Source organism: Malania oleifera, chromosome 4, assembly GCF_029873635.1.
Source record: "Malania oleifera isolate guangnan ecotype guangnan chromosome 4, ASM2987363v1, whole genome shotgun sequence".
NCBI lineage: Eukaryota > Viridiplantae > Streptophyta > Magnoliopsida > Santalales > Ximeniaceae > Malania > Malania oleifera.
In genome coordinates, this window is record NC_080420.1 from 108,762,134 (window position 1) to 108,776,737 (window position 14,604).

A 14,604-nucleotide genomic window follows, 5' to 3' on the forward strand; every position below is an offset into this window, starting at 1 on the left:
ATGGGTGTAGATTTGAGCAAGAAACATTGGTTTTTTTTGGGGGGGTGGGGGGTGGGAGTCAAAAAGATTTAGAAATTTCAGGGGTAAGGTGCGAAGGGCATGGATTTCATCATCGGAGTTCATCAAAGCTTAATAGAGCTCACTGTGGCCAGTGTAAATTTTTCTCTAAAAGAAATCATTTCCCAAAATTTAAGATTCTTTATATTTTTGTGCATTGATTATTGAGCCTTGCACAATCTCATATACACCTCAAGTACATGTAAGTTGCTAATTGCCACTTTTTTTGTTTTAAAGTAATCTTCTTACTTAAGACACTAAAAGAAATTTTTTATTAAGAAACTTGGTAATTTCTAAACAAACCCAAGACGATTAACAAATAAAAATAACAATTAAAAAAATTTAAAAATTGGAAAACAACAAATCAAAATCCAAACAAGCCTGCAAAAAAACTGTTTAGATCACTAACACGCACATATGAATCTAACAAACAACATAAAAATTGAAAATTTAAAGCAACAAGATATCAAAATGAAAATTGAGATCTCAACTTCTCACCCCCATTTCAAACATGTAAAGGTGTTACTTCATTTTCTTTATTCTCAATACTGGCAGACTTTCACAACAAACAGCAGACTTTTACAGTTTCGGCACCATGTAGTCAAGGAACAAGCAGGACAAGGGTGACAAATGAGGCAATATTTCATCAACAAACTATTAAAACACCATTAAAACATTCTTATTGAGCACCGATATCAACAACATAAGCTGATATGGCCAAAACAATCTTAGTAAAGCAACATTTAATCCAATTCAGCAGCTCATTCCCACAAACACAAATTGAATACATCTTGGACCCTTTGCCAATACTTAAAAACATACAAATGAGCCAAATCATTAGAAAATAGTTGCTGAGTAGCTGGTTTACTGTGATATACAGTTACAAAGGAGAAACTAATTCCTAAAAAACCCATATTAGCTATGTAGTGCACTCTCATGATTTTTGTAGACCATGTAACAACAGCAAGACAATGTTGTCTACCCACACTCATGCGGCTGTACAGGCAATGATTGCAATGCAGTAATTCCAGCCACATCATATCAAAACTTAAGCACATTAAGCAAACCATTTCAGTCCAATTTGAAAAATATTTGCAACTACCTTTTACAAGAATTTCACACCTTATAGAAAACATAAAATTTAAGGGCAATATTAGATGAATGAACCTGCATGTCATTGTGCAGAGATATAGAAGCATTATCCGATAGCAATGTCTTGTCAAGAGATAGAGTCCCTTTTAAATAGTCTGCCTTATCATCATAACTTAAAAGCTGCTTTGATTGAGGATCAATTGCCATAAACAGCTCATCAGTACCAAGTCGTGATTGGTGAGTTACAGGAGAAGGCTTTGACTGTTTAATAACCATTGTCATTACAGCATTACTATCTTTTTTCCTTCTCTCTTTGTGTTCTTGAAGTGCCTGTGTCAGCGACATGTTGCTGACTGTATCACCAGTAATAAGGACAAAATCTCCATGTATCTTTAGAGGCAAAAGAAGAACAGTTAGATTGTTGAGCTAAGAAAAAATTTACAGATGTACAAATTAAGAGCAACAAAACTAGCTCCAAAATTTTAAAAAAATAAAAAAAAAAAGTAAAAAGAAGCTCACAGGTAGGGAAGATCTATCCATCACCTTTGCCAATGCCCTTGAATATTATTTTATTCAATCCTTATTGACTTCTAAACTTAACAAATAGCTATGAAAATTTTCATCACATAGAGCAATATGCCAGCAAGATGTTATGATCATCATTGAAGAATATGATTAGTTTGTCATAGCAAGTTAGAACTCACTTAAAAAGTGATGATTTCATGTTTATCCATTAGTTCTTATGAAAAGCATCATGATTATATATCAACTGCTCCCAAATTTAATACTTACAAACGAGATATTACAAATGAGAGAGAGAGAGTAGGTTAAAGTGTTAAACAGAATTAGAGATCTCAAAGAATGGGAAAGCACAAGAAGAAAGAAACAAAAACAGACAAGTGAGAACTAGAGAAGCAATTCACGAACACAGATGAGAAGGTGCTGCTTAGCTACAAATCTGCCTTAAGGTGGCCTGATCTGGGAATAAAATAAAGAATGCCACCAAACACAATGATAAATTCATCCTGCCTCACACATTATGCACCTTCACCAGAACAACAACAACAACAACAAACCAAGTTTAAGGGAGAAGAATACTTTCATAAAAAATTCAATCAGAAACTCAATCATCCTCCAATCACAAAACAAACCAAAAAATTCAATGAACTCTTTTCTCAAGAAGTAGCTTGCTTGAAATTCTTTGGAGAAAAGAGACCATTGAGGAAATTACAGTGCATTGCTCTGAATCAAAAAAAAGTTTAAGATTAAGATACTGGTTTCTGTTGTCCAATGCCCTGCTGGGAAAACACCAGAACATGAGAATAGAAAGTTTCAGTGCTCATTGACTAACAGGGTGCTAGAAATATTGTTCTCAGTAAAATTCAAGCCATATATCATTTTTCCAACCCCATGAAACCACCCTAATTTTGACACCTCGGGATAGTCATTAAGAAGGATCCACAGTCCTACAATAACTTTTACGAAGTATATGACAGCAAGTCACTAGAAGTGGCAATGCGCCAAGCCTGCTTAGCCAATAATGTTTTCTTGAATGGCTGGAAATCACAAAACCACATACCACCAGAAGAATTTATGGAACTTAAATATGAACCAACAATGCCCAATGCAGTAGATGCCACGAACTTGTAGAAGCCCACCGAAATCTGCTACAAATTCTCTAAATTGCATTACAAAAGAATATTGGAACCATAAAAGATGACATAAAACGTTTCGGTAAGGGCTGCAAAGAAGATCTGATCAAATTTTTTTCACTAACAGAGAAAGTGTAGGTGATTCCCATTGCCGCAACTTATGATGGTTATGTGTGATAAAGGAAGCTAATTTGGTTCTTTTATTCCAACTTCACATCATTGGCATACCCAGATACTTATTTGGCATTAAAACCCTCTTCACCTTGGGTTGACGCTAAAATAAACACTAGAATCTAAGTAGAATATTAGAACCAAAAAACATAGTTTGCCCTGCAAGATGCCATATGAAAGCAAAATCGCAGTCAATACATTGCAACTATCAAAAGTCAAACTGGAAGAAGAGATAAATGTTATCATCAAACATCAGCTGATTCATAAGGGTACAATTCTGAGCAATTGTAATCCCACAACCAGTACATAAGAAATTAGCATGTTCTAACAATAGGGACTGAGCTTCTCCATAAGATTGAATGAGTACGGTGTTAATGGATCCCATGACGAAGACACTTATAAGTGTTAAAGCCCTGAAAAGAAGAGTGAGTTTGTTGATAAGAAGCAGCTGTTACTCCTTAAATAATAAAACCAATACATTCCCATCCTGCAAAGGATGAATGAAACAAACTCCCAACACAGTTTTTCATGAGCCTTTCATATTCAATTTTAGTCCCACCTGATAAACATGGCTAGTCTTCTTTCTCCAAACAGTTACAAAAATTTAATGAGTAAGTAGAATATTATCAAAAACAACTCTTCTAAGGATAACATTATTGGGTAAGGAGAGAAAAGGTACCAAATAATAGTTTTGACAAGATTATTAAGGATTTTCTAGATGATCTTGTAAACAATATTACAAAGACTAATAGAGCGAACTCTGAAAGTGACTATAGGGGCTACTTTTGGGAATGAACAAAAGGTCTTCCTAAGTTAAAAAAAGGAGGTAGTCGAGCCTGAAAGAGTGGGAACCATTTGTGAAATAGAATCCTTGGGAATCAAATAAAAATGCTGACAGAAAGAGGTTGACTTTCACAATGTAAACCCAGAGACAACCAACCACAGACTTGTCAAAAGAAAGAGGTACCAAGTCCCAAGTGCCATTGTCACATAAAGCATTTTTCTCTTCAACCGTAGCATTCCTCCACCCAGAATGCGCAAAGGCTTCTAGGAAGAGAAGTAGATGATAGAGCAGTAACAAAACAATAATAGGAGGGTGATAAGAAGTCATAACAAACATAGTTGGAAATGGGATATTGAGTACATGTGCATTTACCTTTCCGAATGGCAATAGGAGGATCAACATCATGGGGAGTATTATCATCAGACGAGGAAATCAAAAGCATGGTAGCAGAAGCTAGAGGAGACTCTCTTCCTTGGAGACATCGTCGTGAATACACCTACAAATTAGAATGATCAAGATGATGAGAAGGACTCAAACTACATGGAGACTCAGATTGCTGGTTGGGCAAAGACAGCAAAGTAGAATCTGGAAGATTAAGCAAAGGAAGAGAATCATTGAGCACAAAAGCAGTTAGGGATGGGGTATACTAAGGTGTAGACTCGAAGAAAATAACATCGGCATAAACAAAGAAGCAATGCAGCATAGGACTATAACAACGATATCTCTTTTGTGTATATGAGTAGCCCAGAAAGACATTTTATAACACGAAGATCCAACTTATCCACCCTACAAGTTAGTTGATGAGCAAAGGGCATGCCCAAATATACAAGGAGGGAGAGAGAATAAAGGTGATTTAGGAAAGAGAATAGAGTAGGTAATTTTACCACTAAGAACAGAGGATGGCATTTTTATTAATCAAATAACAAGCAGTAAGTATAGCACCACTCCAAAACACTTAAGGTACATGCATTTGATGAAGTAAGGTGCGAGCGATTTCAAGAATATGTCTATTTTTCCTCTCTGCAACCTCATTTTGTTAAGGAGTGTGGGCATAGGATGATTGATGGACAATACCAAACTGAGCCATATAAGTAGTGAATTGAACACTGAAATACTCTTTAGCATTATCACTTCGAAGTATTCAAACTGGCAAACCAAATTGAGTCTTTATTTCAGAACAAAAGACACAAAATACATTAAATAACTCAGCACGATCTTTTATTAAGTATAACCAAGTCATTCTTGAATAATCATCCACAAAGGTTACAAAGTACCGGAAACCCAACTTGGACACAACTCAAATAGGAGTTCAAACATCAAAATGAACTAACATAAAAGGCCTTGCAGCCCATTTATTGACTTGGGAAGCGAAAGGGACACGATGGTGCTTTCCCAACTGACAAGACTCACAATCAAGACTAGCCATAGAACTCAAACTAGGAACAAGACATTTTAACTTTTCAAGTGAAGGATGACCAAGGCGACAATGAACTTGGAAAGGTGTGGCAATAGCAATTCAGGTGGTAGAAGGAGATAGTAGCTCAAAATGATAGAGTCCACCAGCTTCACACCCTTCACCAATCATCTTCCTCATCTTCAAATCTTGAATAACCACAAAATCGTGGAAGAATATCACTAAACAATTCGTGGATTTAGTAATCTTGCAAACAGGGATAAGGTTGAAAGGAAATTTGGGAATATACAAAACCAAAAGAAGAGAAATAGAAGAAGTGGGATTTACAATCCCAATTCCCTTGACTGCAGTAGTGGAGCCATCAGCAAGAGTAACACAAGGTAAATTTGCACGATACTAAAGAGTGGAGAAAAATCTAGATATACCTGTGATATGATCCGTGGTAGCGGAGTCTATGAATCAAGGACTAGGACGAGAAGTATTGGATGATAGACATACTGTGAAATTTTATTTGGGCAATAGATGCAATGGGAAGAGAAGCTTGTTGTGACACTTGATACTACTGGAACTTGGAATACTTTTCCTCCAACATGGATATAGTATGTTTCCCCCCACACAGCCCCAAAGGTGAGGAGTAGATGGTGGCGGTCGCCCCCATAGGTGTGAAGTAGGTGTTGGCTACATTGGCAACACATGAAGATCTACCGTGGAGATCCCAACACTGCTCAATAGTATGATTACTTTGTCCACAATGAGCGCACTTGCAAGGAGTACCTCTACCTCATCCATCTCTATCACCATGACCACTCGAACCACCTCGATAACTTTTGCAGTTGTTTACTAGAGAACTAGAATCAACTTGTGTAGCAAAGGTTGTCCTCCCAAAACCAGATGTAGGAATAGGAGAATGCATGCTAAAGGAAGCATGAAGGGCACAAGAATAAGCATCGGCAAATGATGGCAACTTGACACTACTAAGTATCTGAGACCGAACTACCCCAAACTTAGGTCTCAAGCCACTAGAACACGAAGGACTGTCATCTGCTCCCTCTGCTTCTACATCTCACGAACGTCAGTAGTTATAGGTTACACGACATTAAGCTTCTCATGAATACGCTTCATCTCTCCAAAATAATCTACAATACTCCTATCACATTGTTGTAACTGAAAGTACTCCTACGATAAATCATACAAACATGTAATGTTCCTAGAGTATAGAAGTTTGCCATATCCCAAATCTCCTTGCACGTATCAAGATGCATACACATCTGTGCAATCAGTGGCTCCATTTAATTCCATAAGAGAGAAACAATCAAGGCATCTTCTTAAACCCACACTTCTTTTATCTTCTCATCAAAGGGATCAAATTGGAGCAAGAGGTTAGATTTTCCTAATCCTACTAAATAAACACAAACAGCTTTAGACCATTGAACATAGTTCTTTCCATCCAACTTTTGAGTCGTTATCTGTGGCAGCGATGTAGGAAACAAATTTTTGGTATTCATAGATTCCATCCCAACACTCACAAATCAGCAGCCACACCAATGTCAAACAAGAAGAACAATCAAAACTAATTGGGATAATCACAAACTATGTGAAGCACCAACACAACCACAAATGATGTGAACGACTCGCAAACGGATATAACACTGCCACAGCCTCACATCAGGACATATGAGTGCTGCCACTGCTCCAAAAAACTCACAAAGAAGCCTTCACAAACCCTGAACAGAGATTAATGGAGTACCGCGTGTGTGTGGTCGAAAAAGGTTTTTTTAGCAAAAAACAGGCCCAACAGCTTGACAATATTGTCTAGAGAAGGAATCGAAACATGGCAAAGGGGAAAAAAAAAAAAAAGGAAAAGGCGGCCGGACACTCATGCGTCGACGCATGGGGTCGGCAATGCTGGCATTTAGCCGGTGCATGGCAGTGCGTGGGAGCTCCTCTGGCGATGGGGTTTTTGGGGTTAGGCATTGGAGGGTTCTGTGTTTCGGTATATGGTTGGTTTTGTGAAATAATGAGTGGTGGAGGTAGATCTGAGAAGGACAGCCGCGAGAATGGTTTTTCCGGAGACAGCTGAGAAGAAAAGGTTTCGGTTGGATCATGCTATGATACCTTGTTGAGATTTTGGTTAAAATGAATGACCTAACTTGAAGATTGGTCTCTCTCTCTCTCTATTTATAACACAAATTATATACATTCTAATGACAATAATAGCCTTACTAACTCTCACTAATTAACATGCTAACACACTTGATAATAATAATCCTAAAAGACATAAATACCTCTAACAGATACAATAGAAATCAAATAGTCAAACAAGGGTTGATCATTTGGAGTGTAGATCCAGGGAAAAGAAAGATCATCTATGGGGAATTTATTACAAGAAAATGGAAACTGCCTACTTGCATCAATCAGAATCCCTTAAATAGAATAAAATAAAACCATAAAAGAAAGATAAATCCTAACCCTTGAATATGTCTAGTATTAACCATCTAAAATAAAAGGACAGAACAATACTCCATACTCAGGCTCTTGCATCATAGTTAATCACTGTCACAATTAGTCCTGGGCATTTTGATAAGACTAAGACTAACATATTTAAAGACACTGTCAAGTGGAAGGATGGTAACAATGGCACATTCTGTGTTTTCCTACAGAAAGCAAAGAAGTTTTTTTGAAAAGGAAAGAATGTACAAAAAAATGAGCATAAGAAATTGAAAGAGCACCTCCAATCCATTCTCAATTCATACAATCCAAATTGAAATAAACCCAGCCTCTTGTTACGTGAACTGCCTGACCCTTCTGCATCTTCAGTTCCTAGCCCACCAACTCCCTTCAAGACCAGACTAATATTTTACTTGTTTCAGTCCCATCCTGCCCTTTTATCAGCCCAGACTTTATGATTATATGTCTTGGCCTCACCCAACACTCAATTTATTTTCTGCAACAAACTTATGCCCATTCCAATCAGGCCCAACATTTAAAGGCCCAAATCTCCTAAAATTTGGATTCCCATCGTATCCTCCCTATCGAAGTCATGGTTTTAAATAAAGGCTGCAACCGTTACGTAACGCCGTTACGTAACAGTTTTTTGGGTTGCCGATACCGTTACACACTGCGAAATCGGTGTGAAGAAAAATAATAGCTGTAGCGGCCGTTACGGACCCCGGCCGTTACGTAACCGCTACAGGACTATTACACCAAAAAATTTATTTTATTTTTTACTTTTTCTTCTCACTTTTTCCCCCTCTTTCATAAATCATTCTCAATATACCATGTGGCGAGAGGGGGAAAAGATTATAATGAGGATGACAATGACACAAAATTTACTATTTCTTTAAATACTCGCAATAGATGCATTAATTAACATTTTGAAAATACTAGTTAGGAAAATATTTTATTTTGATAAAATTAGTCATGTAATATTTATGTTCTATATTTTTCAACTTCAACCATCTTTCTTTTCTACCTATTTTATATTTGTATTATTTGTATGTCTTATGTGTCTAATAGATTAATGGAATGTATAATGTATTTTTTTCTATTAATTAATTTAGCACACATAAGAATTTATCATAGATAAGAACAATGAGAAGTATAAATGCACACAGCCACACACACAGGTAATTTTTCTATCAATGGTGGTTTAAAACAAATGTAAACTTGTTGCCATTACCAAAGAACTTAGTTACTCGAACTAAATGATCCAAAATACACTAAAACTCTTTCTAAGAAGGGCTAAAAGCTTAAAACATGCAAGTACGCTAATATGCACAAGGTTGTGCGCGCTTCAAAAAAATTCACAGCTGTTTCACTCGCTTCCCGTTATGTAACATCCGCTACTCCTGCTTCCCGTTACACCCGTTACCGTTACGTTACACTACCCGCAACCGCGATTTAAAACCATGATCGAAGTTCTTCCCCTTAAAATCGAAACTATTCCTCTGGATTCTCCCCTGGAATCTACCACTGCATCACAACCACCGGATGCATAAAAATTCTTAGCAGAAATCCTGAAATCCTTTGCCAGAGGTTGGCAAAGAGCCTCAAGAAAAGCTAGACACTAAAAAACAGACCTTGATCTTTCACAACTTCCAATGTCCATCCAGCCACAATCCCAACCAAAAAAGACCTGCCCATGATATCTCCTCACTTCTTCTCCCCCACCAACGGAAACATTTGTCAACATTATCCAAAAGTTCTACCAACCTGATGCATCTTTTCCTTATGGTATTCTAGCAGAATTAATCACACCTCTTCAATTCACTTTTTCCAGGCACAAGAAATGACCCCAATTGTGCCCCCACGGGCATGGAGCAGTGGTAAAGCACGGAATGGTTCATACAGAGCATCGGAGGTTCGAATCCTGGTGGAGGCAAAGTCATGGTGCGCTTTGTTTGCCCTTCCGGGGGTTCCGTCCGCATGTCATCAAGGGGGTCCACGGGAGGAGAGCCGCATCCCGAACGTTTGGCCTGAGTGTGTATAAGCTGTAAACCGCGTCCGGATTAAGCGTGGGTGGCGTACCGCAGGGGGGAGGGTGTCACCCCGGGAGTTTGGTGCCACACCGGGGGGTCCAAAGGGCTCGTTGGTGGCTGGAGTTACCACAATATCAAAAAAAAAACAAAAAAGAAATGACCCCAATTGTTGACAGCAGTTCAACACAGAAAAAACCTCCTTCAATCCTTAGCAGTGCTTCCCCTGAACCCTGGTCTGCTTGACCAAGTCCAGACCAGAACTCATCCACTCTATTAGCAGCCACTGTAGTTCCTTTTCATCCAGAAAAAAGGATCAGAGTGTGTCTCCCTGCAAACCCAGCAAGACAAAGAGAATCATCTTCAAAGAATCCAGACTAAAAACCATCCATTCAGCTTTAAAGTAGTTGTGAAGACTGAAGAACAATATAAATAATGAGTCGATAGGCTTAAATAGCCTCCTTTGTATAACCACAACCCAACCAAACCTGAAGAAAATCAATTTACCCATGGACCTGCTGGAATCTACGAAATTCTGGTTCGATTATCCACCTTCAACCTCAGTTGCTTCACTTTCCCTCTGACATGAAATGAAATATCCTTATATCCACTGCATTTCAAATATTTCATCGGAAAGATAACTTGCATACTCTATGGCTTTATGTCGCCACTTGTATCACCTCATTTACTCTCTAAAACAAATTGAAAAATCCCCAACAATTCAGTTAACTCAATGAGAAAATAGGTCGCTGGAATCAATGATAGCCTCCAGCCCAACTCTCACAAGTTGCCTCTCCTATCCTTTAATCACCATCCAGAATTAGAAAAAACCAATTATTAGTCTACAACTATTTGGTCACACACTTCTCCTCCAGCCATCCACTATCCTACGAAAAACCTAAAAATCACTTCAACCTAATTTTCTATCTTCAAAAGCAAATTCTAAAAATCTTTATATAGGGAGAGCCTCCTAATATTCACTACTTTAGATGAGCATTCTGTTTCTTCCAATCAATCTAAGATATATCCTGTACAGAGCAGTACTCGTTTTAAGCCACCAATACCTTCACATTCCACCTCCTGAAAACCTAGTCAAGAAATTTTAATTTCTTCATAAATCTAAAAGCCTCCCATTGCAAAAAATATATACAACGCAGAATCACTAACTAATGTACAAAAAGAGTAGCAGGACAACCACATGTTTTCAAAATGGAAAGTGATAGAAACCTGCTCCTTTTATTAGACATTGAGACTCCAAGAGGACAAGGAAATAATTTGAAACACATCTAGAGAGTAGTTCTAATCAAGGTTAGGGAAAGCTTCTTCCCAATCATCACAAAATAAGAACCTATCACCACCGGTATGCATAAAACATTCCCCTCCTACAAACTGACTAGATTAAACAGTTGACAAAGGAATATCCTACACCTCACAAACCATAATAAAACTATTGGAAATAATCCTTGGACTTCACATGTCTAATCAGGAATCTAATAAAATCAAACCCCCTTTCCTCTAAAACGCCACCCAGGACAGCACAATTTGTAATAGAGAAAAGCTATTCCCAAAAGAAAGACCAAACCAGCCATAGACTGATGTAAACCACCTGCCAGCAACATGTGGATAGACAGGGAAGGCAAAGAGGATGGATGTATGAGTGATTGAAACTTGAAAGAGCCAGTCTTGAAATCTGAAGTATTGATAAGAATACCGGGCTTCGAATCTTTCTCCATCTAAGAGGCATAAGTTCTCTCTTTTTTTATCTATAGATAAGAACGAATTGGATCAACTAGCTGGACATGATAGTGGCTAGGTATCTTGTGTCATGATTTAGTTAGAACATTGCCTCTAACCCTACCAATGGAAACAGCACAAGACCCAAAAAAATTATCTAATCTTTTACTGCCTAGCCAGTTTCCTGAAAAACAAGAATCCCTGCAAAACCAAAAAGACAAAAGACATTCAAATCAGTAAACTGGGACACGTGACCCCCTTTGACCACAAGCCCATTGACTGACAAACTTGGTTTCTTCATATCATGATTACATCATGGGAAACCTTCAACATAACCTCTCTCTTACTATGATTCTTAGGGTCACCTTGACCCCTATTATTCCACGTAAAAATCATTATGTGAGAATCTTCCAAGTTCCAACCACCACCACATACTGTTCAGTCTCCCATAATTGACTTATAGGTGGCAAATTTAAGAAACCCTTTCACTAGTTTCAGTTGTTTTTTATCATAAGTTTTGTTCATTTTGTTTTGACTCTGGCTGAAAGGAGAGATTGCAAGATATGCATGCATGGAGAAAAAGAGAAAGCAAACCATCATATTATGAGCATAACATTAAATTCCATTACCAATTCAATGAACATATCATCCTCCATTAGTTTTTTAGAGATTTTTATTCAATTATATGACTAAACATATTTCAAATTATACAGAAACATAAAAAATAAGATCTTCAACATACCACGTGCCGCTCATAAATTAACCGTAGAGCATCTCCAGCACTAATTGAATCATGGGATTCTATTGTTGTAACCGAAAAGTTTGGTTGATAAAACCATTGGGAAGCCTCCAAATAATCAATCACTTGCTTTGAATGTGCACAACAAAAGACAAAAACTTCTTCCACCCCAGCAGACTCAAGCCATGACAAGGTGTAATCAATCATAGGTAAATTAACCAATGGCAATAGAACCTACCATAAGAAAATGCAAGAACCAGCATCAAAATACAAACAGATAAAACTCATAGAATAAAATTATAATACAACTATACAAGTTCATAGAAATCACTTCGTATTAATTTTTAAAAAGTATTGTAATGCATAAGCTTTCATTTCTTTTTTTATTATCTTATTCGCAAAATTGCAACCATCTTCAGTGGTTAATAGCTTCAGTGCTCAGATTCAGGACCAATGATCAAGAATACATTTTCAATTTTAAAAAATCTGTATTGCCTTTTGTTTGCTCTCTATCGAATAGTCCAAGGAACAGTGTTCCAGATAGCAACAGAATTGTATTGGTTACTTGCAGAATTCCCACCAACTAGCCCTTGAGAACATTTCGCATTAGGTATTGTCAATTCCCTAAATTTCCATATCCAACGCCCCTTTCACATGTCCCTAAGAACAACCTTAGTTCATTCGTTGTTGATATGCTCTGTTTTCTCCTCTGATTTGTTACACTTGTAGTTTTTTTTCCCTGTTTACTGCAAAGAACAGTAATGTTCTTGTCTAGGTTAACAAAATTTCTTCCAAAAAATCCTTTAAATTGGTCAAGTGCACCGGGGAAGCTGCATTATATCAAATTATATCCATGATAACTTTTCATTATTTTAGAACCCACTCCACCCCCTTCCCCCAAGAAAACAGGGGAAACAACGAACTTATTTGAGTCTACAAAAATAAGTTTTTCTTTCACAATATTTGAGGCAAAAAAAAACACGAGAAAAGAAACACTCAGAAGACCACTTCCCTTTGAAACCATTCACAAAATCAATGACCAATGCAGAAAAGAAGCCATGGTCCCAGAATCTTCCAAGGGCTCCCTTCATACAACTCAAATCATCTGCGTAAACGTTATGGTAGAGAGAGAGAGAGAGAGAACGGGAACGTACTTTGGGGCGTTCGAGAGTAATGGGGCGGAACTTCTGCGCGAAGCTATCAGCCAAAAGAATGGCCTGCAATGGTATGCGAGCTAGATCGTCTGGGTCTTCCGAAACCCTAGCTCCTCCTTTTCTCTGACCCATTTGCTCCTTCACTCCCCCTGTCGCCGTCGCAGAACAGGAAAAACCAAAGAATGCAAGTGTACCAAAACACCAAACACCACCACTGCAAGAAAACCCACAAAAACCCTCCTGCAGAAGAACCCCGTCTCTGAAACGGAAATGCTCAAGCCAAAACTCTATATTGTATACACACATAGAAAAATGAAATGGTGATCAATAAAAAACAAAGTTAACTAGTCGAGCCCCACTTGAGTCATATTCGAAGGGTTTTTTTTCCATATTTCCTAATTTAGTGCTTACGTAATCTGTGAGATTTAAAAAGTTATATCAACTCATTGTGACATGTGATATACTAGAAAGCAAATCTCATAAGACCAAACAACGAGATTTGTAAAGAAAAATGAACCCGCAACTAACGCGTGGCAAGCTGGTTAATTAATCTTATAAGAAAAAGTTGCGAGATTTGTAGTATAAATGAACCGTGAGTTGAAACCTGACAAATCTCGCAACTTGGTCCAACGAGATTTGCTTCGACCCTTCAAATGCCCTTTCTCCTTCAATTTTCTACACACAGAATAGAGAGACCAGAAAAGAGATTGTTGCAGAGCAAAGAGGGCAGAGGTTGGACGAGTGCTGGTGAACGTTGGCTCACCGAACGTTACTCATGAACGTTGAGGAGAAACATATAAAAGAGACAGATGGGGTAACTTCATTTTAAAACTTCTCATATGTTCTTGAATTCAAATTTATATTTTTTATCAAAAAAATTGTTTGATTAATAAGATCGTTAGTGTTGCTGATAAATTAGTTGGGTTGATTGAAGTCATCATTTCGAAACGCCCAAATTTGAGGTTAGGATTTTTTTTTTTTTTTTGTTAATATTTTACTTCATTTCACATGTTATATGTAATGTAATTGATATGATATAATCTTGTAAGGACCCGAACCCAGAAAATAAAGGAAAATAAATAAAATAAAAGGAAATAAGGAAATTGGTTTGACACAGGATCAAATCGTTGACAGTTTCAGGGAGTCTCAGAAAAACCATCGACGGTTACAACTACCAAGAGCAATTTAAGTGCCAAACTGTCGACAGTTTTGTAAAACCCAGAAAAATCGTCAATGGTTTCCTGCGGGCCAGCATCTCTATAAATAGGGTCAAGTCTTTTTTATTTCATTTTCTTCCTCTCCCTTCTTTAGCTCTGCTTGGGTTTCGACCCT

General features: G+C 37.6%; 1 protein-coding gene across 1 annotated transcript in view; it reads right to left on the reverse strand.

The window, feature by feature from the left end:
* The window catches only part of LOC131153477 (uncharacterized), a 154,538-nt gene extending 140,924 nt beyond the window's left edge, over positions 1-13,614 (reverse strand). The window contains exons 1-3 of the mRNA XM_058105817.1: positions 13,273-13,614; positions 12,122-12,352; positions 1,225-1,539 (exon numbers count right to left, since the gene is read on the reverse strand). Of these exons, the coding sequence (XP_057961800.1) occupies positions 1,225-1,539; positions 12,122-12,352; positions 13,273-13,578 (852 nt within the window). The 5' untranslated portion in view covers positions 13,579-13,614. The remainder of the gene's footprint in view (positions 1-1,224; positions 1,540-12,121; positions 12,353-13,272) is intronic.
* Between the last annotated feature and the right edge of the window lie 990 nt (positions 13,615-14,604).